Raw genomic sequence first — 26,127 nt, 5'->3', positions numbered from 1 at the left:
CTTACTTAAGCTTATATTTCTTTCATAACATTCCCTGTGGGTCAGCAGTTTACATACACTCAATTAGTATTTGCTAGCATTGCCTTTAAATTGTTTAACTTGGGTCAAACGCTTCGGGGTAGCCTTCCACAAGCTTCTCACAATAAGTTGGGTGAATTTTGGCCCATTCCTCCTGGCAGAGTCAGGTTTGTAGGCCTCCTTGCTCGCACACGCTTTTTCAGTTCTACCCACAAAAGTTATGCAGACATTTCTATAGGATTGAGATCAGGGTTTGTGATGGCCACTCCAATACCTTGACTTTGTTGTCCTTAAGCCATTTTGCCACAACTTTGGAAGTATGCTTGGGGTCATTGTCCATTTGGAAGACCCATTTGCGACCAAGCTTTAACTTCCTGACTGATGTCTTGAGATGTTGCTTCATTATATCCACACCATTTTCCATCCTCATGATGCCATCTATTTTGTGAAGTGCACCAGTCCCTCCTGCAGCAAAGCAGCCCCACAACATGATGCTGCCACCCCCATGCTTCACGGTTGGGATGGTGTTCTTTGGCTTGCAAGCCTCCCCCTTTTTCCTCTAAACATAACGATGGTCATTATGGCCAAACAGTTCTATTTTTGTTTCATCAGACCAGAGGACATTTCTCCAAAAAGTACAATCTTTGTCCCCATGTGCAGCTGCAAACAGTAGTTTGCAGGCTTTTTTATGGCAGTTTTGGAGCAGTGGCTTCTTCCTTGCTGAGCAGCCTTTCAGGATATGTCAATATAGGACTCGTTTTACTGTGGATATAGATATTTTTGTACCTGTTTCCTCCAGCATCTTCACAAGGTCCTTTGCTGTTGTTCTGGAATTGATTTGCACTTTTCACACCAAAGTACGTTCATCTTTAGGAGACAGAACGCGTCTCCTTCCTCAGCAGTATGACGGCTGCGTGGTCCCATGGTGTTTATACTTGCGTACTATTGTTTGTACAGATGAACATGGTACCTTCAGGCGTTTGGAATTTGCTCCCAATGATGAACCAGACTTGTGGAGGTCTACAATTTATTTTTTGAAGTCTTGGCTGATTTCTTTTGATTTTCTCATGATGTCAAGCAAAGAGGCACTGAGTTTGAAGGTAGGCCATGAAATACATCCACAGGTACACCTCCAATTGACTCAAATTATGTAAATTAGCCTATCAGAAGCTTCTAAAGCCATGACCAAATTTTCTGGAATTTTCCAAGCTGTTTAAAGGCACAGTCAATTTACTGTATGTAAACTTATGACCAATTGGAATTGTGAAACAGTGAATTATAAGTGAAATAATCTGTCTAAACAATTGTTGGAAAAATGACTTGTCTCATGCAGAAAGTAGATGTTCTAACCGACTTGCCAAAACTATAGTTTGTTGACAAGAAATTTGTGGAGTGGTTGAAAAACTAGTTTTAATGACTCCAACCTAAGTGTATGTAAACTTCCGACTTCAACTGTATATATACATCGCAATCTCTCTATTGAGAAATATGTTCATCTCCTTAAGAACAAACAGGAGTACATATCTTTCTATAATTTACCTAAGGATGAAATATAAACTTTGCTTGATTTACATTCCGATATGCCAGTCCTTACCTGTCCTGGTGATAAGGGTTGGTCAGTTGTACCCATGGATTGGATAGTTCATGTAAATGAGTGTCATAGACAACTGCTTGACAACACCTTTTACAAGAAACTCCAAAGTGACCCCACTTCCCAATTTCAGAACACAATCTTTCCTGTCCTAGATGGGTGTTTAAATTCTGGTCAGATTACCAAAAAAGAACACGACTTTTTGCCAATTCAACACCCTAAAATTACCACATTATATACTTTGCAGAAATTACACAAGAATGGTACAAAACCTCCAGGGCGCCCTATTGTATCAAATCAAATTGTATTGGTCACATACACATGGTTAGCTGATGTTATTGCGAGTGTTGTGAAATGCTTGATGGGCATTATAGACTTTTGTTTACTTTTTTATTAGACCAGTCGCAGAACAGCTCCCCTCCTTTGTAAAGAAAAAAAAAATCTCTATTATTGAATATCTTGATCCTCTCCCTGATAATACTTTGTTATTACTTTTTATGTTGAGTCGTTATACACACATATTCCACACGAGGGCGGTATTGAAGCCATGGAACATTTTCTTCTGCAACGTGACCCTAATAAATTACCTTCCAGTGCATGCATTATTGGCTGAAATAGTACTCACACACAACTATTTCATGTTTCTAAATTATTACTTTATTCAGACGAAGGGTACTGCTATGGGATCCCCTATGGCTCCTAACTATGCTAATTTGTATGTGGGTTACATGGAGAAACAGTCAATTCTCAATCCTATCAAAAATGTTTTCTTGCCTAACATAATTATTTGGAAACGGTACATTGATGATATTTTGGTTCTATGGAGGGGTGATGCAAAACAGCTCCAGGAGTTCCATGCTTTTCTTTACTCTTGTTCTGAGCACCTGAGATTTATTATGCAATCTGACACACGTCAAATCAGTTTCCTTGACCATGTGTTCTACTCCGCTTGCCAGCACCTCTGCCTCAACAGGTGTGTGTTTTCTTTCGCCTCCAGATTATGTCGAGAAACTCCAACACATTTCTTATGAGATTTTGGGGTGATTGCGATCAAATGGTCACATTCTTCTCTCATGTGGCCAAAAGTCAAGAGCTTTGATTGAAACAAAAAACCATGTAGGCCACCACGTTAACACCATCTGCTCTGAAATTCGCTCACAATACATCATTTTTTAAAACAACACTATTTCGAAACTGTAGCCTATAACTCAAGAAGATCTAAATGCGCTGCTGCGCCTTCTTCACGATGCTGTCTGTGTGGGTGGACCAATTCAGTTTGTCTGTGATGTGTATGCCGAGGAACTTAACTTGCTACCCTCTCCACTACTGTTCCATCGATGTGGATAGGGGGGTGTTCCCTCTGCTGTTTCCTGAAGTCCACAATCATCTCCTTAGTTTTGTTGACGTTGAGTGTGAGGTTATTTTCCTGACACCACACTCCGAGGGCCCTCACCTCCTCCCTGTAGGCCGTCTCGTCGTTGTTGGTAATCAAGCCTAACACTGTTGTGTCGTCCGCAAACTTGATGATTGAGTTGGAGGCGTGCGTGGCCACGCAGTCGTGGGTGAACAGGGAGTACAGGAGAGGGCTCAGAACGCACCCTTGTGGGGCCCCAGTGTTGAGGATCAGCGGGGTAGAGATGTTGTTGCCTACCCTCACCACCTGGGGGCGGCCCGTCAGGAAGTCCAGTACCCAGTTGCACAGGGCGGGGTCGAGACCCAGGGTCTCGAGCTTGATGACGAGCTTGGAGGGTACTATGGTGTTAAATGCCGAGCTATAGTCGATGAACAGCATTCTCACATATTCTCACATCCATGCATGCAGATGCTACATGGACGATTCACCGGGAAAACTTGAAGAATTGTCATTCTCGATTGACAGGGAGAAATGCACAAGGGGGGGGTTGTCTATGAGTCGAGCAGACTGCAGATGTGTAGAAGCTTCAGGACATTTAGCTGTTGGGAGAAAAGGTCCAGAAAGGCGGATCTGCAGCCTCGGCCTTGTATTAAATAATAGTATTGTGTTGGAAGTCCGGCTCATTCATTGTTTTGTTCACTCATGAATCACTCACTACTTCATTTTCTATCTTCCAAAGCTTCCTGCATGTGCTGTATGACTGGCGATGTAGAGATTGTCCCTCCACTATTTGAAGGAAGCCTTTGCTTTTAATGCAAGGTAAAGCCAAACATATGTGCCTCGTACGGTTCCTTTCTACATTTTACCATGTAGTACTGGTCACAGAGGTTCCAAAAAACATATGTTACACAAAAAGTATCGTGTTTGTGTTGCCTCCAATTTTTCAGATGTTCACGTCTACCGTAGTTGTGCCAATTTCTCAATCTTTTTATGGGAAGTTATAACCCTTAGTTACTACTCTTCCCTAAAGGATCATTTCACTGAGACTCAGTGAAGGGTACCAGTCATACTGTACAGTGTGTTGTGCTGTCCGGGAGGTCAGCAGTCTTTGCTACTTACTCTCTCACTCCAATGGAGGCTAGTGGTAGGAGGGACCGTCCTCCCCATTTCTTCCTACACCAGCCTCCAATGATGCTCCCTATGCCATTGTCTACTCTGAACCTTCCAGATATGGGTCATGTTCGAACATGTTTCTTCTCCACAGCTCCTACTGTTTGGACTGCCTAAACTTCTTGGTTGGTCCAGGTACCTTCGACTCTCTGAAGGAGGTGGATCCATGGATCTGCTACCTGTGCCGACCACACCATGCACGGTGCACTGGAACCCCGTCTGGACTGGAGCATCCATGTCCAGGAGTTTTTTGCAAATGATAGTGCCTTTCAGTTTGTGAGTGGCCCCTTGATCCATATTTTCTTGTAACACAACCTTAGCGTGGAATGCTCTCTGTTTTGATTTGTCGTATTAGTAATATTAATTTACAATCTGGTACTGCTGTTATTGGTCAATAACCGAATGAGAGAGTTTGACCTTTGCTCTCTCTAGGAGCTCCACCAGGTATGCCCGTCCATCCCTGTCAACCTGCGTCGACCAATCATGCTCTCTGTTTTGATTTAATATGTTTTAATTTAATGCTCTCTGTTTTGATTTGTCGTATTAGTAATATTAATTTACAATCTGGTACTGCTGTTAAATAACAAGGTTCAGGAGCTCACTGTTTGATGGGACTCAAGGTTCACTCACTGTTTGATGGGACTGGCACAGGTTAGCTACAGTGCCAGAATTCCTCTATTCTGTTCCTATTCTATTCCTCTATTCTGATTCTACAATTCAACTCTGTGTTGTCCTGATTTTCCAGAAAAATGTATACTAATTTATATGTTTTAATTCTACAATGCAAGGAGGACATTAATCAGAGAGGCAAGAAAGAGACCAAAGATAACCCTGAAGCTGCAAAGCTCCACAGCGGAGATTGGAGTATCTGTCCATAGGACCACTTTAAGCCGTACACTCCACAGAGCTGGGCTGTACGGAAGAGTGGCCAGAAAAGATCTATTGCTTGAATTTAAAAAATAAGCAAGCACGTTTAGTGTTCGCCAAAAGGCATGTGGGAGACTCCCCAAACATATGGAAGAATGTACTCTGGTCAGATGAGACTAAAATGTAGCTTTTTAGCCAACAAGGAAAACGCTATGTCTGGCACAAACCCAACACCTCTCATCACCCCGAGAACCCCATCCCAACAGTGAAGCATGGTGGTGACAGCATGTTTTTCATCGGCAGGGACTGGGAAACTGGTCAAAAGTGAAGGAATGATGGATGGCGCTAAATACAGGGATATTCTTGAGGGAGACCTATTTCAGTCTTCCAGGGATTTGAGACTGGGACAGAGGTTCACCTTCCGGCAGGACAATGGCCCTAAGCATACTGTTAAGCAACACTCAAGTGGTTTAAGGGGAAACATTTAAATGTCTTGGAATGGCCTAGTCAAAGCCCAGACCTCAATCCAATTGAGAATCTGTGGTATGACTTAAAGATTGCTGTACACCAGCGGAACCCATCCAACTTATAGGAGGTGGAGCAGTTTTGCTTTAAATAATCAAAATAAATCCCAGTGGCTAGATGTGCCAAGCTTGTAGAGACATACCCCAAGAGATTTGCAGCTGTAATTGCTGCAAAAGGTGGCTCTACAAACTATTGACTTGGGGGAGGGGGTGAATAGTTATGCAGGTTCAAGTTTTCTGTCTTTTTGTCTTATTTCTTTTTTGCTTCACAATAAAAAATATTTTTCATCTTCAAAGTGGTAGGCATGTTGTGTAAATCAAATGATACACACCCACCCAAAATATATTTTAATTCCAGGTTGTAAGGTAACAAAATAGGAAAAATGCCAAGGGGTGAATACTTTCGCAAGCCACTGTATTCTAACCCTCTTTCTTTGGAACCTGTAGCTGTCTGTTTCCAAGCATTTCCTGGTGTCTTACGTTCTTGTTTTCCTTTGTTTCGTTTGTATTCTATTGCACAGTTCAGAAAAGTGAGGACAATCCCCACCAACTCGAACTCTCTCAAGCAGAACAAAGATGTGGGCAAGCTCCCGGTATCCGAGAAAGGCGTGGATGACAACATGTGGATCACAGTGCTGGAGAAGGAGGCATTTTGAAATTTAGCATTTCATTTATTCTCACATTTATTTCTTGAAATTCAGTTGAAATGAAAGGTCAACTGGCCCTTAGAACCAACTTCTCTGGTTTTGAACGGCCTATGTTGCATCGATATGAGTCAGAAACATTAATTCTACACTGACTTTTTTTCTCCAAAAGGGTTCATCGGCTGTCCCCATAGGGAACCCTTTTTGGTTCCATGTAGACCCCTCTGTGGAAAGGGTTCTACCTGAAGCTAAAATAGGTTCTTCAAAAGAGTTCTCTTATTGGGACAGCTGAAGAACACTTAAGATCTACAGTGTAGTGTCAAAATTGACTACAAAGTGTAAATAGGATCATTTTGATCATGAAGTTTTGTCCAAAGCAGAGTTTTGTAAATGAGTTAGCCACGACTTACTGGAGGTTGGTTATGGATTATGAATATGGCCACTTGCCCAGTGCCCACTAACACCGGAGAAGCATCTGTGCTGCGTGCCCTCTATCCAATCAGAGCAGCCAAAACCTCCAGACAGTGAGACAAACCTGAGCATTACACAGAGCCTAAGACTTGCTTACATAAGACAACACGTCGCCAACGTTATGTTGAAATAACCCTTGGCCCTAAGCCCTTTATGGAGTGGCCATTTGCTGATATGTTTGATCATGTCAATCACTCCAGTCTGCCACTTCATTGGGCAAAATTAGAATTGAGATGATCAAACGCCCACTTTTATCCCAACTGCAAACGTATCAATATTGCAAAACACATTCGTGAGCATCTTATGTGCCCCACAACCTGTTTTGTAACATGATTCCTTGTGAAACACTGCTAGACAGACACATACTCTGTTGATAGGTTGTAAAAAACAAAACGGCACTGCAGCACACACGTCACCACTTGCCAGTGACTTGATAAGCTAATTGTGGCCTGGCTGCTCGATGTGCCTGCTAGCTACTACTTGTAAGCTTCATTGACAAACACAGAGTTGGATCTTAGCTAGCGAGCAAGTGATTTTGGGCACTGATAAACAGCTTATACTTTATTTACGAAAGTTTGACAGCTTGCAGATGACGACGCTGTAGATATTGATATTGTTCTCAGAAATCAGTCCTGAGCACGCAGACAGACTTTCCTGACTCGATAGGCTGCATGCAGTGCACTGACAAGTTTGTCATGCACATGTTTTTACCTGAGAAATACTACACCAAAAACCTTAGCTAGAATTGCATGACTAACACCTCTTCTGCAAAAACATCGAAATTAATGACAGATTTCTTGATTGATATTTTGAGGAAGTGACTATTTTGAGGAAGTGGCTATGTTGTTGCTTGCTACGGTGACAAAGAACAAGGTACAATATGTGAACATAACACACCCACATCAAACCTCACCCTAAGACAACTCTTGTTTGGCTTCAGTCATGGACGAGGCCTAATCAGGAAGTGCAGTCACTCTTGAACAATTTTCTCCTCTCTTCTGCCTGTCACTTCAAGGATCTTCGGCTTACCCAAGCACATCTAGTTCCTCAGCAACAGAGGTGGGGGAGAGGTCAATGGCTGGCCCTTTGTGGTGTAATCCTCTGGAGTGACAGTTGGGTTCAGCAAGGATGCTTAAACTTGACATTTTGGGAGTACTCCCATTATGGGAATTGTCTGCATAATCTTGTCATCCTGAAGTCTGTGACCGGTGTGCTCACATTACACGAGTTTACTCACATTGCAACCTGCCTAGACCCCTCCCTGTCCCACGATTTCCAGATGTGTCGTATCGACCGTGGTTTTAAGAGTTGTAATCATTGCCCCTTCTTCTCTGTGGCTGTAGCCGAGCAACGAAGACCAAGTTGCAGAAGTCGCATTGTAGCACAACGCTCACTATACAAAATACGACAAAAATATCTGTCATGTCAAAAAAAATATTTGGACCTACGGTGCAGATCAGGAGAGCGCCAGACCCATAATTGCACGTCTTTCGCCCACTCACATTATGCGACCTACGACTATATGATTTACCTGCTACTCCAGAAATTTGTTGTGGATCCCAAACTTTGAAATGGTCTGAAGGTACCTGAAAATAGCTGTGCAGCGACGCTTCCCATCCAGCCTGACAGAGCTTGGGAGGATCTGCAGAGAAGAATAGGAAAAACTCCCCAAATACAGGTGTGTCAAGCTTGTAGCGTCATACCCAAGAAGACTCAAGACTGTAATCGCTGTAAGGGTCTGAATACTTATGTAAATGTGATAATTATGTTCTGTAGGTTTTTATACATTTGAAAAATATCTGAAAAACTGCTTTTGCTTTGTCATTATGGGGTATTGGGTGTAGATTGATGGGGGGAAAAACAATTTAATACATTTTAGAATAAGGCTGTAACGTAACAAAATGTGGAAAAAGTCAAGGGTTCTGAATACTTTCCGAATGCACTGTATATCTTTGTAAATAGAACTGCAATTCTTATTGTATGATAATAATATAAATAATTTGGACAGCTATTGAGTGTTTTTAAATGGTTCCTTGATTGTGTGATTGTGTGAAAGAAGGTTATGCTATGTCGTTAAACTATATGTCCTATTTTGTTAATTGAAATGATTAATACAAACATTTGTATTTATTTTTTATGTCATGGCTGTATTTTATGGTAACATAAATCAATTGCATTGGGTGATTCCACAAATGGCAACTTTGTGATATAAATGTAATAATCCAAATATATTCTTATAGTAATTCATGTATACTGAAGAAAAATATAAACGCAACATGAAACAATTTAAAAGATTTTACTGAGTTACAGTTCATATAAGGAAGTCAGTTCATTTTAATTAATTAATTAGGTCCTAATCTATGGATTTCACATGACTAGGAATACAGATATGCATCTGTTGGTCACAGATACCTTTAAAAAGAAGGTAGGGGTGTGGATCAGAAAACCAGTCAGTATCTGGTGCGACCACCATTTGCCTCATGCAGCGCGAAACATCTCCTTCACATAGAGTTGATCGTGGCTTGTGGCCAGTGGAATGTTGTCACTTTCCTCTTCAATGGCTGTGCTGGATATTGGTGCGAACTGGAACATGCCGTCATACAGATTGATCCAGAGCATCCCAAACATGCTCAATGGATGACATAGTATTCAGGCCTTGGAAGAAATTGGACATATTCAGCTTTCAGGAATTATGTACTGATGCCTACGTCATGGGGCCGTCCATTATCATGCGGAAACATGAGGTGACGGTGGCGGATGATTGGCACGACAATGGGCCTCAGGATCTCGTCATGATATCTCTGTGCATTCAAATTGCCATCGATAAAATGCAATTGTGTTTGTTGTCCATAGCTTATGCCTGCCCATACCGTATCGCCACCGCCACCATGGGGCACTCTGTTCACAACGTTGGAATCAGCAAACCGCTCTCCCACACAACGCCATACACGTGATCTGCAGTTGAGGCCTGTTAGACGTTCTGCCAAATTCTCTAAAATGATGGCTTATGGTCGAAAAAGGAACATTAAATTCTCTGGCAACAGCTCTGACATTACTGCAGGCAGCATGCCAATTGCACACACCCTCACAACTTGAGACATCTGTGACTGTGTTGTATGACAAAATTGCACATTATAGTTGCCTTTTATTGTCCCCAGTACAAGGTGCACCTGTGTAATGATCATGCTGTTTAAACAGCTTCTTGATATGCCAACATTTTAGAGAAATAAGCTTTTTGGGAGTATAGATAATTTCTGGGATATTTTATTTCAGCTCATGAAATATGGGACCAACACTTTACATGTTGCATTTATATTTTTAAAAGCTAAACTACTATACTTGCCCACAAGATCTTTGGGTAAAATATTCACATTTGAGCCAGGCCTACCTCAAAGCAGCGAGCCGTGCACTGGGAACAACCACTGTTCTTTTATCATAATGAGCTCCAAATGGAATGTCTTCACTGGAAATGCCCCAATGTCCATGTAGATGATTATCTAATTTGTGTGTTTCTCTTGCTCACCTCTCTCTCTCGTTTTGTGCATGCGTGCATATATTGCATTGTGAGTGTGTAGGGTCATGTCTCGTGAAAAGAGGCCATTCAGATGAAATGTCCCTTTCATAGCACAAAGGAGCCTTTGATGACTACTTTACAACCAAATAGGAGAATAAAGGGTTGAAAGGGATGAAGTCACGGTGATAGTACATTTGACATACAACTTTAGCAGTTCATGGTTTGGAGGGAAGCATGCATGCCTTTCCCAACATAAAGTAGAATTAGAACACTGTCAAACTCTGTACCACCGGTGTAAAGTGTAAAGAAATGATGTAAAGTAAGCGTTTCAAATCATATTTGTCACATACTTCATGAAACAACAGGTGTAGACTAACAGTTAAATACTTACTTACAGGCACTAACCAACAAATCAGAGAGAAAAATCAAAAATAATATCACGAGGAATAAATGACACAATGAGTAATGATAACTTGGCTATACACAGGGTACCAGTGCTGAGTTGATGTACAGGGGTATGAGGTAATGGAGGTAGATATGTACATATAGGTAAGGATAAAGTGACTAGGTAATAGGGTAAATAATAAGCAGTAGCAGCAGTATATGAGTCAAAATAGTTAGTGCAAGGGGGGCGGGGGTTGGGGTCAATGCAGATAGTCCAGGTAGCTATTTGGTTAACTATTTAACAGTTTTGTGGCTTGGGGTTAGAAGCTGTTCAGTGTCCTGTTGGTTCGAGACTTGGTTTCTGCTTGCCATGCAGATCGGTAGGAGGGAGAACAGTCTATAACATGGGTGGCTGGAGTCTTTGAGAATCTTTAGGGCCTTCCTCTGACACAGCCTGTTATAGAGGTCCTGGATGCCAGTGTTTCAAATTAGTATGTTGCCTGTAGTAATAATAATGTATAAAGGTTGGTTGATACAGAAAGCGTTAGTCTAGCCCAGCGTTGTAGCTGTGTAGTGCTAGGGCAAAAAAAAAAAACACAAAAAAAAGTGCACCGAGTTTGTGAAACCCTGTTCTAGCTCAATGACTGTAGGTCTAGCCTCGCCCAAGCTGCTCCGATCAGTGCTATTTAGAATCCTTGGGACGTCCCTACCATTTTAAATTTCTACTTCGATGTGGTAAGGACGTCCCAAGGATTCCAGATAGCACCTACCAAGCTGCTCCCCATCTCTACGCACGCAGTCGCGCTGAAAGGAATCAACCCGCTGTCGCCGGCATTATTGAACTCGGAACTGGCTACCAGGAGAAGAAAAGAGTAACATTGACGTCTGTATTTATATGAGAAACAGTTTACGTTGAATTAATATATTAGCAACACCTAGAGTTCTGAAAGCCATTCCAAAACAAGGTAAGTATTTTGTTTGCCATTTTGCATTTAGCTAGCTAGCTGTTTAGTTGATGCCTAGGCGGGGGCGCAGAGGCCGGGGAGCCTTGAATGCGTCTGTCGTTGGGAGTCTAGCTGTAGCACGCTAGCCTTCTGAGTTGGGCAGGGGACATGTTGGTAGCTAGCCATCCAGTATAAGTCAGCTGACAGTTGTCTAACTAGCTAACGTTAGTTTACTCACTAGTTAGCTAACTATTTAAATATAACTAGCTAGTATGTCTAATATTCAAACGTCCGCTAAATTGATACAGTAACGTTTGCTAGTTCAAAAAGCTATGTACTAACTTAGCTACCTTGCTAGCTATTTAGCTCATACTAGCAGGCTTGCTGGTGGTGTTATAACTAGCTAGTAAGCTAACGCTGGCTCTGATTACCTTGGTGTTAGCTGGCTAGCTGACTACTGTTGTTAGCCTTTTCAGGCCCACCCTACCTAGCTAACTAACGGTATCTGGCATGCAAGACAGGTCAGAAACGGTACAATCTCTAGCTAGTAGTACTGATTTTATTAGGCAAAACCGAAATGATCGTTTCTCCTCATTTCAGGAATGGTCCCCCACTGAACCAGTGCTAGGTGGCACCTGTTGTGCCGCTTACATGATTACTAGCTAGTAACTTTGTGCTTTTTCTAACGTGACATACACTTGAAAACAAATCTCTCCATTGTGCTTCAACAGAAAATGGCTGTGAACGTTTACTCAACCTCAGTGTGCAGTGACAATTTGAGTCGTCATGACATGCTTGCATGGATTAATGAATCGTTACAGATCAACCTTACCAAGATAGAGCTGTTATGTTCAGGTAAGTGGATGGGTATGGATGGCACAAATGCATTTGTTCTTGCATTACATCATACGGCAGAGATTGCTTATACTTGAGTAAATTAAAGTAAATCCTATAATTGATGTAGCCTAAAGGTTTAGCCTAATTTCCTTTTGTGTGATCAAAGAGGAATAGTTCAATAGGATTTGTGATGACCCCTGGTGTGTCTGTCTTCTAAAGGTGCGGCCTACTGCCAGTTCATGGACATGCTTTTTCCTGGCTGTGTGCCTTTGAAGAAAGTCAAATTTGCTGCAAAACTTGAGCACGAATTCATTCACAACTACAAGATCTTGCAAGCTGGCTTCAAAAGAATGGGTGTTGACAAAGTAAGTCGGCTATTCTATTTTCCCTCTCAGCATGGCCTAGGCTATAGAGCAGTGGTATTCAAACTTTTTCAGCGGGGACTCCATTTTCTTCCCCAGCAGAATTTATGGGGAACCAATTTGTCCCCAATAATTTCTCCAAAACCACACCCCAAATCTAATAATACAACCATAAAATATATACATTTAGATTTTTACATCAACAAATAACCTTCAATTCATGGCATTTTAATCTCTTATCAAAAGGAAAATAAACAAATTTCCTCAGTAAAAAAAACATTTGTTGTCCCATACAATAATCTGTTCTCTGAGTTTAAAAATAATAATTTTGGTGACCCCACTGCAGTTCCCCCGTAACTGTGACGTTGAATGCCACTTCTCTAGTCCACATCCAGAGCTGTACCTATTTGCCGGGCTACGTATATTTGTTTTTTCATCTGTTGAACCGGTTGCTTTTGAAGCATATGTATCTATTAATCCTTTTGCTTCCTGTCTTTACCATGTGTTGTCTTGCAATTTATTAACCATTTCAATATTACCACCAAGTGCGTACAGGAATTCATACAACCGAAAGACATGGCCTACTTGTCTCTTAGATGTTCTCTAAACCTAATATCCTAATCTTTGGCTTCTCATTTGGATTTAGACATCTGAGTTGCCCATAGTGTGTGTGTGTGTAATCATTACGGCGATTCTGTTGAAAAACGTTTTGCACAAACCATTTACTCCAAACGGAAAATGCAAACGAGTTTCTATTGGAGAAATTCGGGTAGGTCCCGCCCTGTTTTTTTTCCTGTTTGCTTCCGTTTTGTTTTTTAAACTGTACAGTTCCCTGCTTTATACTTCTCTGGCACTGCTTGCTAATTGTTTCCTGCTGAGCTAGCATGGCCTCTGTCTACTGTGGCTCACTGATATTTACTTTCCTGTGCCAGAAGAGAGGGGACTGTTGGCATCCTATACAGACTCCTCTCTGTTAGTTAGTCGTTAGTTCTCAGCCAGTAGTTGGATGGCGTATTTGTTGGCTTCTGCTACTGCACAGTCGAGTGTGTGAGATGGAGAGCAAAAAATTGAGTCTGGATTTTCTCCCTTCAAGTGTCATGACGAAGTCCCTCAAATCAAATTGTATTTGTCACATGCAGAGGTTAATGTGAGTGTAGTGAAATGCTTCTGTTCCGACAGTGCAGTAATATTTAACAATTGCCCAACAACTACCTAATACACACAAATCTAAAGGGGTGAATGAGAATATGTACATGTAAGTATATGTATGAGAGATGGCCGAGCTGCATAGACAAGGTGCAGTAGATGGTATAAAACACAGTATATACATGTGATATGAGTAATGTAAGATATGCAAACATTATTAGAGTGGCATTATTTAAAGTGCATTGTATAAAGTGACTATCCATTTATTAAGTTAAAATGGCCAGTGATTGGGTCTTAATTTAGGCAACAGCCTCTCTGAGTTAGTAATTGCTGTTTAGCAGTCTGATGACCTTGAGATAGAAGCTGTTTTTCGATCTCTCGTTCCCATCTTTGATGCACCTGTACTGACCTCGCCTTCTGGTTGATAGCGGTGTGAAACGGCAGTGGCTCGGGTGGTTGATGTCCTTGATGATATTTTTGGCCTTCCTGTGACATCGGGTGCTGTCAGTGTCATGGAGGGCAGGTAGTTTGCCCCCGGTGATGCGTTGTGCAGACAGCACCACCCTCTGGAGAGCCTTGCGGTTGAGGGAGGTGCAGGTGCCGTACCAAGCTGTGATACAGCCCGACAGGATGCTCTCGATTGTGCATTTGTAAAAGTTTGTCAGGGTTTTGGGTGACAAGACAAATTTCTTCAGCCTCCTGTGGTTGAAGAAGCCCTATTGTGCCTTCACCACACTGTCTGTGTGTGGACCATTTCAGTTAGTGACGTGTACGCCCAGGAACATAACTTTCCACCTTCTCTACTGCTGTCCCTTTGATGTCAATAGGGAGATGCTCCCTCTGCTGTTTCCTGAAGTCCACAATCATCTCCTTTGTTTTGACATTGAGTGAGAGGTTGTTTTCCTGAAACCACACACCGAGTGCCCTCACCTCCTCTCTGTAGGCTGTCTCGTCATTGTTGGTGTTAAGGCTCACTACTGTTGTCGTCTGCAAACTTGATGATTGAGTTGAAGGCGTGCATGACCATGCAGTCGTGGGTGAACAGGGAGTATAGGAGGGGGCTGAGCACGCACCCTTGTAGGGCCCCAGTGTTGAGGGTCAGCGAAGGGGAGATGTTATTTCTTATCTTCACCACTTGGGGGCGGCCTGTCAAAGTCCAGGACCCAATTGCACAGGGTGGGGTTGAGACCCAGGGCCTCCCGCTTGATGAGGAGCATGGAGGGTACTATGGTGTTGAATGCTGAGCTGTAGTCAATGAACAGCATTCTTACATAGGTATTCCTTTTGTCCAGATGGGATAGGGGAGTGTGATGGCGATTGCATCATCTATGGACCTATTGCGGCGGTAAACAAATTGAAGTGGGTCTAGGGTGGCCAGTTAGGTGGGGTTCTTGAAGCATGTGGTGACAACAGACTGGGATAGGAATTGGTTGAATATGTCCGTAAACACACCATCCAGCTGGTCTGCACATGCTCTCAGGATGTGGCTAGGGATGCCGTCTGGGCCAGCAACCTTGCGACGGTTAACAAGTTTAAATGTTTTACTCATGTCAGCCATGTCGAAGGAGAGGGGGAGGTTGCAGTCCTTGTTAGCGGGCTGCGACGGTGGCATGGTATTATCCTCAAAGTGGACAAATAAGGTGTTTAGTTTGTCTGGAAGCGTGACGTTGGTCTCCGTGGCGTGGCTGGATTTCTTTTTGTAGTGCGTGCGATTTCCTGTAGATCCTGCCACATACGTCTGGTGTCTGAGCCGTTCAATTCCCTGAATTCCCTGAACTGGCATTTTGCTTGTTTGATTGCCAGTACAGGGACAAGGTGGAGTCGCAATTCAACAGCTCAGACGATCCTCCTAGTCTGTGTTCTATCCATATTCATTCTGCATTTAACGGTAGTTACCTCTGCAATGCATGTTCAGGCTAAATCAACTGTGTCTGGCGTTGCCATCCACTAGTGTTTATCTAACCCATTTTTGTGGTGTTGAATCCACTAACATGGTTATTTGTTCCTCTCAAGATCATCCCTGTTGACAAGTTGATAAAAGGCAAGTTCCAGGACAACTTTGAGTATGTGCAGTGGTTCAAGAAGTTCTTTGATGCCAACTACGATGGGAAGGAGTACGACCCTGTGGAGGCTCGCCAGGGCCAAGACACCATGCCCAGCCCTGCCGTGTCTGCCCTCAACAAACCCAAGAAGATCCTCAATGCTGGTGAGTGGTGGCTCAGCCTGTGCCATGATTGTATTTTTATTTTTTTAGGAGAAGGTTCCCCTAGATAATGTTCCAGGCAGGGCACAAAGGCCCCAAAAATCAACATCTTGAGACCTTTTGAACTAAAATTGTCAATCGAAAGCAACGAAAACCAAATTGTTTTGGGTTGGAGGGAGAATAGAAACACTGAGAGAAACTGACTGCTGTAAGCAGTCGAGAGATGACTCTTTCCATATTGAAATCTACTGAGCTTGTCAATAACAACCTCTCCCCATCTCATTCTAATTAGTTGCTTGTTCCCCTCAGCACCCCAGCGGGCAGCAGTTGCCAAGGTAGCACCCAAAATGGCGCCCAGCTCGGCACGAAGACCAGGGGCTGGCGGAGGTGACGAGGAGCGGGCCGAACTCATCCAGGAAGTACTGTCATCCAACCTTCCATTCATGTGCCTTGACACGTATTAGAATAAACAATTGCTGTATTCACATATTGTTTGGCTGAAGTTCAGATATGCATATTTCCCTTTCCCTCCCAGGTGAATATACTGAAGTCCACCATCCAGGACATGGAGAAGGAGCGGGACTTCTATTTTGGCAAACTGAGGAACATTGAGCTCATCTGCCAAGAGAAGGAAGGCGAGGGTGACCCCACACTGCAGAGGATTGTAGATATACTCTACGCCACAGACGTGAGTTTAGTAAACGTTACACGCAGAGCCTCGTGGGTCAACTTTAGCTTTCTTAGATTTTAAGCCTGTGTTTTGGTTCAAGCAACTGCTGATGCCCTCTAAAATTCCATCCGTGGATTGGCATGTAATGTAGCTCAAGTGGAATGCTAAAGTACGATCATACAGCTTGGACAAACTGTGCTGTTTCCCTCCATCAGGCCGCGCATGATTGGTTCAGTCTGTTCGAAACTCATTCATCTGAGTCAAATAAATGTCAAAACACTGGTGCGCTTGATTTAGTGTGGTTTGCACTTTTGGCACCATTCCATCTGTGCCTCTACCAGGCAAATCAAACGCTGCGCAAGTGTTTTTTAAGAAGTATTTGACACATGTCAGGTTTAGATCAAAATGTGAGTATTTCGACTCTCTTTATTCATCTGTCTGTGCTTTCAGGAGGGCTTCGTCATACCGGACGCTGAGTCAGAGGACCACGAGGAGTTCTAATGTTCAAGACTGGACCGTGCAACTTTTAATACTACTCCCCTCCCAGCCCCTTCAATCAGCTACAACAGCTCCCATCCTCACCCTGCGTAACACACCCTAAACATCCAGATCATGTTATTCATTGCTTGGTCTCTGAATAGACTATATCAACAACAACAACAAAAATAGTCTCTCAGATCAAGTTGAAATAAGTAGTGTGAAGTACCTCTGAAGCCCCTTCTTCGAGTCATCCTATTGGCCTGTGCCAGGGTCGGTCTTGGCATCATGTTGGAAGAAGGCGACTATTTTGGCTCTCTATTTGGGTCCAGAAGAGTGAACTGTCAGTCTAAGATTCTGCTTTTTTTCTTGGTATTTTCCCTAATTTTCTGTCTCTTCCGGGAATTGGAGTTAAAAGTTTGTTGGCACCTGCACTCACTTTTGTACATTGTATTTTTCTTAGTTGACTTGTTTCCCAAATTATCACAGTCTTTCCCACATGTATATTGTTTTATGGGTCTGAGAAAATGTACTAAGTTCCTAATCATTTCAATAGAGAAAGTGTTTTAGATGGGTTCAATGAAAGATTAGTGTACTTATTGTGGAAGAATTGTTTTCTTCACTAACCACAACTCTCATATTTTAAAAATTCTTTCATTTGGTCTCATCCAGTTTGGAGATGAACCTGTTTTAAATAGTGCTATTCTTTATTCCAGGAAAGTGGATATTATTATTATTATCATTATTTTCTCAAAGATACAGGACAGCTCATAACATGACAATATTTAATGCTGAAGAAACATGTTAGAACTACAAGTTTACGGTGGAATACTTTGTGCGTGATTTATCTGTTTTGTTTGTCTCTTGGCTGTTGGAAGGCATGTGCACTGTGGATGCCAGAAACTCCCCTGGTCCCAAGTCCATCCCAAACTACCTGCTTTGGGTTTTTTGTATTTTTTTTCTCCCGATATATCATTTGTCAGTTGGCAGGGGAAGTTTTAACTTGATTTAGCCTCTAGTGTCTAATTCATCCTCTTAGGGAATGTGAAAGGTGAGTGACTTTGCTGTTTTTTTTCTCTTCTCATTTCTACTTACTCAACAAACAGAATACTCCTGGTTCTGTAGCATGTTTTAACACTCCAGTTGTGAGTTTGTTTTGATCATGTAGCAACTGCACCAGTGACAGGTTCTGAGGCCCAAAACGCTGATATGCAAATAGAACTGCCAGTCTGCGCTAGAAGATCAGATTATTTTTTGGAATTGCTTTATTCTTAATGAGTAAAAAAAAAAAACTTTTAATAACTTACATAGATGTGACTTTGATGTACTCTTCTTTTTTTTGGCAGATGTTTGTAATACGATTTAAAGTATTGTAATTTAAGCTCTTATCAATTTTTTTTCTCTCTGCTGCTCTGAAATAAAGATGTGTAGAGAATTTGGCAGAAGCTTGGGTATTTTAAGCTATTATATAGACTTTCAGTCTTCCGGTTATACGAAAGCCAATGACATTTTTATACCGTTGATGGTTCATTGATGTGTTATGAGCCTATTTGTGTACTTAATCTAACTGGTGCCGCCCAACGTTTGAATGAAATACCTTCATAGAAATAACCTCTCCAATGATTAGCAATACATAACTGTTTAGTCCAAGGTATTGCCTCCTAGCAGGGCTCGTTAAATAATGTTTTAAATTGTACAATAATGCGACAATGGGAGCAGCAATAGGATCAATCGGTTGCGTTTAGCGAGGCATCATTCGCTTTTCATGATGGGGATTTTCTGATGCTGATTAGGTAATTGCCCATTTGGTTTGGAGTCCACATGGGAGCAGCACACATTTTAACATTGCAGGGTACTTCAGTTATCTGGCACTAAAACAGGCCCTTTGAATGTCATGCAAAATCCTTACTCATGCCTGGTATCATAATTATAATTTTCTGTTACGTTTGTCTATTGCTTAATCAGGATCACAACCCTAATTCAATGTGTCAACTTTTTTGGCATAACCACTTCCGGAACGTATTGGGACATGAACGTGTATATTTAATACACAGATATACTAATTGTGACGATCATCCTTTTCAGCAGATTCCATAGCGCTGAGTGATTTAGTGCTTTTCGAGGGTCGGTTCGATTAATAGAAAACAATCACGGATTTCGGTTTTGATTATTTGGGTTGAATGCTGTAACACAGAATAAAACAGTTAAGTCCCATGATGGTAGTGACTGCTCATTACTGCTTACTGCTCACTTATAAACGGGTTATTTCGAGCCCTGACTGGTGATTGGCTGACAGCTGTGGTATATCAGACAGTATACCACGGGTATGACAACATTTATTTGTACTGCTCTAATTACAATGGTAACCAGTTTATAATAACAATAGGGCACCTCGGGCGTTTGTGGTATATGGTCAATATACCACGGCTAAGGGCTGTATCCAGGCACTCCAGGATGCGTCTGCTTAAGAACAGCCCTCAGCCATTGGCCATATACCACACCCCCTCATGCCTTATTGCTTAATTAACATATTAGTTTCTTTTAATGAAATATCTCAGTTGTGTGTGTATATTACATTGGTTTTATTTGATGACTTAATTTCATTCCAAGTCATTTCAGCTCTGCTGCATATGCTGTCTAAAAATCACTATTTTGTAGTTATTCCAAGTAAATAAGGCATACTTTGATCGCTGAATACCAACTATCAATCACTTGGATCATGTATTTTCAGGTAGAAATACTGCTCGAAGCAACAGCTGCGCTATATCCCTCACGATCGCGCATTCTAAAAAAAACTGACTGGATACGTTTATGCGCAATGGATCATTGTAGTTGATTACCACGTTCATTATTTATAGAGAAACTGCAATGTGCACGAAAAAAATGAACCAAATGTAATTCAAATAATTGAACTGATGTCGGGCAATTAGTTGTTTAAAATGGAAAAATAACTGCAATTTGGGTTAATATCGCCACACTAAGATTTCAACAACTTTGAGTGATATAGTCTTTGAAAGTTTGAGAACTTCACATTCTCTTGTTTGAAACACATCTAGCTTGTGGTTTGATGACTAAACAAGTCTGATGGCTGATATTGAGGGGTTTTGCCAAGAGAAATCTTAGAAACACTAGTCTGTTCCAGGCTGACTACATTTAAATGTGTTTTATTGCATCAACCAATGGTTGTGTGACACGTCATCGTCTGCGCAGTCGGGCTTCAGTTTGCTATGTCATATGATGTGGTTTGCTGATATTAAACACCTATCCAGGCATTCTGAGGTCTGGTATGCATCTAGAGTAGTCATCTTGGAGCGCTTTTATTGTCTTTGTAAACGTCCATTTTATATGCAAGTGGGACAACCCCTCAATGGCCTCTTCATCTAACCCTTTGCCAATCTTAACCTCTAACTTCGATCAACTTTCTGTTTGCCTTTTTGAGTCCCATTTTTTAGTTTTTTGTTGTTTATTTTGATATTTTCAATGATTAGAATAGAGTGGTTATTGGAAGGATGTTACTCACAGCACACACTGTAAGCAGGCCATATGTTTTGGGGGTGCAAAAGATCAGTGGTGCTCATCAGATCTCCACTGTGACATTCTCACCAATCTGTGCTGACATTCTTTTACACTGTGGGCCTTGTGCCATCTTTTTTGTTCTATTTTTTTGCTTTCTCTCTCCTGCTCTTCAGCGGGAAATTCATTATTTTTTCTTAATTTGCTTCTTAAATCCTATTTGCTGAATCAAGTTTCTTACAAACAATAAAACAGTATTTCCATGTAAATGTTTTCTGTTGGCTGTTTCTTTTTATCCTGGGGCGGCAGGGTAGCCTAGTGGTTGGACTAGCAGCCGAAAGGTTGCAAGTTCGAATCCCTAAACTGACAATGTACAAATCTGTCATTCTGCCCCTGATCAATGCAGTTAACCCACTGTTAACTAGGCCGTCATTGAAAATAAGGTCTTTGCTGTGAGTATTGTGTTGACAAAAAACAATCCTGGTTCAGAATGTGAAATTCACATTACACCATTTCCAGGTGAAGCTTTCAGATTGGAATTCCACTGCTGTGGCATTAGCTTTTCTGGAATGTCAATAATTTTCTGTGAAACTCCATTGTTGAAAACCTTACATAGATTCCACCTATACCCCTCTCTTATATTATCCTAATGACTCTTTTCTCCTCTCTCTCTCTCTCTCTCTCTCTCTTTCTCTCTCTCTCTCTCTCTGCCCACCTGTCTTTCTCTCTTTCTCTCCCTCTCTCAAAGGATTGTATATGGATGAGTTTCTCGAGGCTATCAAGAAGATGATGGGTGATATTGACGATGAAGATGTGGACATCATCTTCATGAAGGTGGACACCAACTGTGACGGCGGTGTGGACTAAGTGGGTGTCTGTCTGGCCAAGCTGGTAGTTTTGAGGACCCTGGAAAAAGGCTGTTGTCTATTTTATTGCTCAGGGCAGGGGTTAATGGGTGGGTAATCAGAAGTACGGGGTTAGAGTTTCAAATCCTTCTGTCCTCAGACATGCTTGTGACATGCTTGTGTGGGCGTGTCCCATAGAACGCCACTTGTGTCCCTCGTAAGACAGTGAGCCCCCTCTGACTCAAACCCCCAGCCGCCACCCAGAATGATTATTTTATGAGCATCCCTACCCTGTTACTAGACAGAGGGCTAGACCAGGAGGTGTCTGTGTGCTGAGACACTGAGGAAGACTGTGGTGGGAATCTCCTATCTGAAATGACTGAAGGACTACTCACACACACACACACTGATACAGGCCAGACTTCTACTAGACTAGACTGGAATGCAATGTCCACAGGGACATATTTGAATAATACATGATCCCATTGTTTCTGTTTCACATGGAATAATTTGAATGATTCATCATTCCTCACCCATGATTTTACTGTCTTCTATCTTATATGAATACATCCACAGGCAGCTTGCTCATGAAACCCATGGATCATTAGACTACCCTCCTTCCTAGCCATGTACAGTACCAGTCAAAAGTTCGGACACACCCACTCATTCAAGGGTTTTTCTTTATTTTTACTATTTTCTACATTGTAGAATAATAGTGAAGACATAAACTATGAAGTAACACATGGAATCATGCAGTAACCAATAAAGTGTTTAACAAATCAAAACATTTTATGTTTTAGATTCTTCAAAGTAGCCACCATTTGCCTTGATGACAACGTTTCACAGCTGGCATTCTCTAAACCAGCTTCACCTTGAACGCTTTTCCAAAAGTCTTGAAGGAGTTCCCACATATGCTGAGCACTTGTTGGCTGCTTTTCCTTCACTCTGTGGTCCAACTCATCCCAAACCATCTCAATTGGGTTGAGGTCAGGTGACTGTGGAGGCCAGGTCATTTGATGCAGGACTCCATCACTCTCCTTCTTGGTCAAATTGCCCTTACACAGCCTGGAGGTGTGTTGGGTCAAAACAAATGATAGTCCCACTAAGTGCAAACCTGATGGGATGCCGTATCGCTGCAGAATGCTGTGGTAGCCATGCTGGTTAAGTGTGCATTGAATTCTAAATAAATCACAGACAGTGTCACCAGCAAAGCACCATCCAACCTCCTCTTCCATGCTTCACGGTGGGAGCTACATATGCGGAGATCATCCGTTCACCTACTCTGCGTCTCACAAAGACCCGGCGGTTGGAACCAAAAATCTCAAATTTGGACCAGATTTAGGACCGATTTAATGTCTATTGCTTGTGTTTCTTGGCCCAAGCAAGTCTCTTCTTATTATGTGTTCTTAGGTGTTCTTAGGTGTTCTTTAGTATTGGTTTCTCTGCAGCAATTCGACCATGAAGGCCTGATTCACACAGTGTCCTCTGAACAGTTGATGTTGAGATGTGTCTGTTACTTGAACTCTGAAGCATTTATTTGGTCTGCAATTTCTGAAGCTGGTAACTCAGCAGAGGTGAATCTGGGTCTTGCTTTCTTGTGGCGGTCCTCATGAGAGACAGTTTCATCATAGAGCTTGATGGTTTTTGTGACTGCACTTGAAGAATGTCACGTTCGTTGTAACGAGGAGACCAAGGCGCAGCGTGATGAGAATACATTCCTCTTATTTATTTAATGAAGAACACTTGAACAAAACGACCGTGAAGCTATTAACAACTAGCGCTGACATGCAACTATACATAGACAATAGCCCACAGATAAACCAAGGAATATGGCTACCTAAATATGGTTCCCAATCAGAGACAACGATAAACAGCTGCCTCTGATTGAGAACCAATCCAGGCAACCATAGACATATAAACCCCTAGACTAGAAAACCCCCTAGACATACAACCCCCCCTAGACAATAGAAAAACTAAACACACCACCCTTGTCACATCCTGACCGAACCAAATAATAAAGAAAACAAAGATAACTAAGGTCAGGGCGTGACAAAGAAACTTTCAGAATTCTTGAAATTTTCCAGATTGACTGACCTTCATGTCGTGAAGAAATGATGGACTGTCATTTCTCTTAGATTGTTTGAGCTGTTCTTGCCATAATATGGACTTGGTCTTTTACCAAATAGGGCTATCTTCTGTGTACCACACATACCTTGTCACAATAGAACTGATTGGCTCAAACGCATTAAGAAGGAAAGAAATTATAAAATTAACTTTTAACAAGGCACACCTGTTAATTGAAATGCATTCCAGGTGACTACTTCATGAAGCTGGTTGAGAGAATGCCAAGAGTTTGCAAAGCTGTCATCAAGGCAAAGGGTGGCTACTTTGAAGAATCTCAAATATAAAATAAATGTTGATTTGTTTAACACTTTTTTTGGTTACTACATGATTCCATATGTGTTATTTCATAATGTTGATGTCTTCACTATTATTCTACAATGTAGAAAATAGTACAAATAAAGAAAAACCCTTGAATGAGCAGGTGTGTCCAAACTTTTGACTGGTACTGTAGATCTGTGATTGTATAGGTATTAGATAGGTATATGGTTCTGGGTCAACTGTACCAGGTTTTGACTTATGACCTTCCTCCTCTGTTTGTCCCCCATTAGTTGGACCACTAGAAGCATTTGTTCACCGTTCGTTGGCTTGCTGTCTGCGCGGTGTGTTTTAGGGACCACCTGCTGGTAGTCGTTTGACTGACCGAAAATGTTAACCTGTTGTTGAATCGGTTTACACTCGGTTTACAAATTACATCCGGCACTCTGTTCAGAGATGCGTCCATGCCTCAGACCAGATTTGATAGTAGCAATTGCCCCAAAAATGTTACCCTTATTTTACCATGTAAAATGACTGAGTGAGAACAGGTTCTCATTTACAGCAATGACCTGGGGAATAGTTCCAAAGGAGAGGAGGGGGGCATTTATATATGTGTGTGTGTGTATATATATATATATATATATATATATTACATTGTTTGCAAACTGATATGATCAGTAGATCATTAGGACTGTGGTGGAGATTTGGGTGGATCTCTCTCCTGCTCCACAGAGTCTAGCAGAGATGTTGTAAAGGATTTAACGTCAGTGATAAAGCTATCCATTGTTATAATAGTCGACAGCTTTACATCTCCTTTGGTAGCGAAACTATTTTTGGCGCTTTGTTCGCCTGTTGGAGAGGAAGGAAATAGAAGAGAGTTGTCAAAAGAAAGGGACGTATCCCCTATCACTGACTAATACATACGGAACTAGGTTGAAAATATACAGGTTAAGACCATGCTGTCACAAATCTGGGATCAGCACCCTTGCAAACTACCAGCACCTTTGCTAACTAGCATAGCTGGTCCCATTGTTGCAAAGAGATATGAGATATTAGAATCCTGTTGTCATCTTCAACCTAGATAATGAACAGGATGGAGATGCTAATGCATGGCAGGGAGGAGAGAAGATGGACTGACTGACTGCAGTAGACCTCTTACTTCCATTAGACCACGTACACCTTCATTTCCCTCTCAACAGCCTTCATTATACTACTCTATTGCCTAGTTGTATTACCTTGGTCTTGATTTCTTCTTTTTTTTCTCCCTATGTTTTCATTATCCCACCCATGTTGTAGCTATTCTCACAGTATTACTGTATCTCTTCTTCTCGTGCCTCACCCCCCACCCGCCATCAGATCCGCTTCCTACCTGAGTTGAACGCTGTCGCCACCTGCTGTGCGTCTGACCAAACTTCACTGGTGCTCACCACATTGTGCCCCACTCTCAAAAGGCTAAAATACAGTAGCTTCCCCTGCTTACATAGTGGTCCTTATCCAGGAACCAGGGGTGCAACTTTCACTGGGGTCGGGGGCAAAATTGCATTTTGGTCCCCCCCAGTTTTATCATTGGAATGTGATACAAAATGATGCAACAGTGTGCTTTAGGAGCATACAGACGCCTCCAAGCGGTCGGTTAGGCTTGTTTGGAGTGTTTATCCAATTGGATAAAAATATATATATATATATATATATATATATTATGTTCCCCACTTCTAAAACCAAAGTTGTGCCCCTGCCAGGCACAATAGATGTCTCTAGCTTAAATTGACAGATTTTAATGGGGATTTTTTTTAATGTTACTTAGATTGATGCACCAGTACGTCAATCGACTCTAGGATTTAAAAAAAATAACTTGTAGAAAATACATTTTGACACTGTCACAAAGCATTATGATCATCCTTTGTCACTTGGACTAAGAAAATGCACCTTATGAAATGTCATGAAGCATTTATGACCATCTTGTGTCACTTTACTTGGACTAAGAAAATACACTTTATCACACTGTCAAGAAGCCTTATGACCATCATACTTGGACTAAGAAAATACACTTTATCACACTGTCAAGAAGCCTTATGACCATCATAATCATATATGCCAGATAGGCCTATCAGGTACATGCCCTTATGTCAGTCATCAGTCACAAAGTGGGTGTCTTGTCCAGGCTCCATCACATCTGGCCGTGATTGGGAGTCCCATAGGGCGGTGCACAGTTGG

The 26,127-nt window shown here is 41.8% G+C and overlaps 1 protein-coding gene across 1 annotated transcript; it reads left to right on the top strand.

Moving 5' to 3' along the window:
* The first annotated feature begins 11,177 nt into the window (after positions 1 to 11,177).
* LOC112233090 (microtubule-associated protein RP/EB family member 1) lies at positions 11,178 to 19,390 on the top strand. Its single transcript, XM_024400497.2, has 7 exons — positions 11,178 to 11,502; positions 12,213 to 12,336; positions 12,538 to 12,683; positions 15,840 to 16,032; positions 16,339 to 16,448; positions 16,565 to 16,717; positions 17,150 to 19,390. Exons 2-7 carry the CDS (start codon positions 12,216 to 12,218, stop codon positions 17,198 to 17,200), a joined length of 774 nt encoding a protein of 257 aa, XP_024256265.1. The 5' UTR covers positions 11,178 to 11,502; positions 12,213 to 12,215; the 3' UTR covers positions 17,201 to 19,390.
* Positions 19,391 to 26,127: the final 6,737 nt, after the last annotated feature.

This window comes from Oncorhynchus tshawytscha, linkage group LG16 (genome assembly GCF_018296145.1).
Source record: "Oncorhynchus tshawytscha isolate Ot180627B linkage group LG16, Otsh_v2.0, whole genome shotgun sequence".
Taxonomy (NCBI): Eukaryota; Metazoa; Chordata; class Actinopteri; order Salmoniformes; family Salmonidae; genus Oncorhynchus; species Oncorhynchus tshawytscha.
Note: the sequence above shows the minus strand (reverse complement) of the source record. Positions and strands in the feature narration are given on the sequence as shown.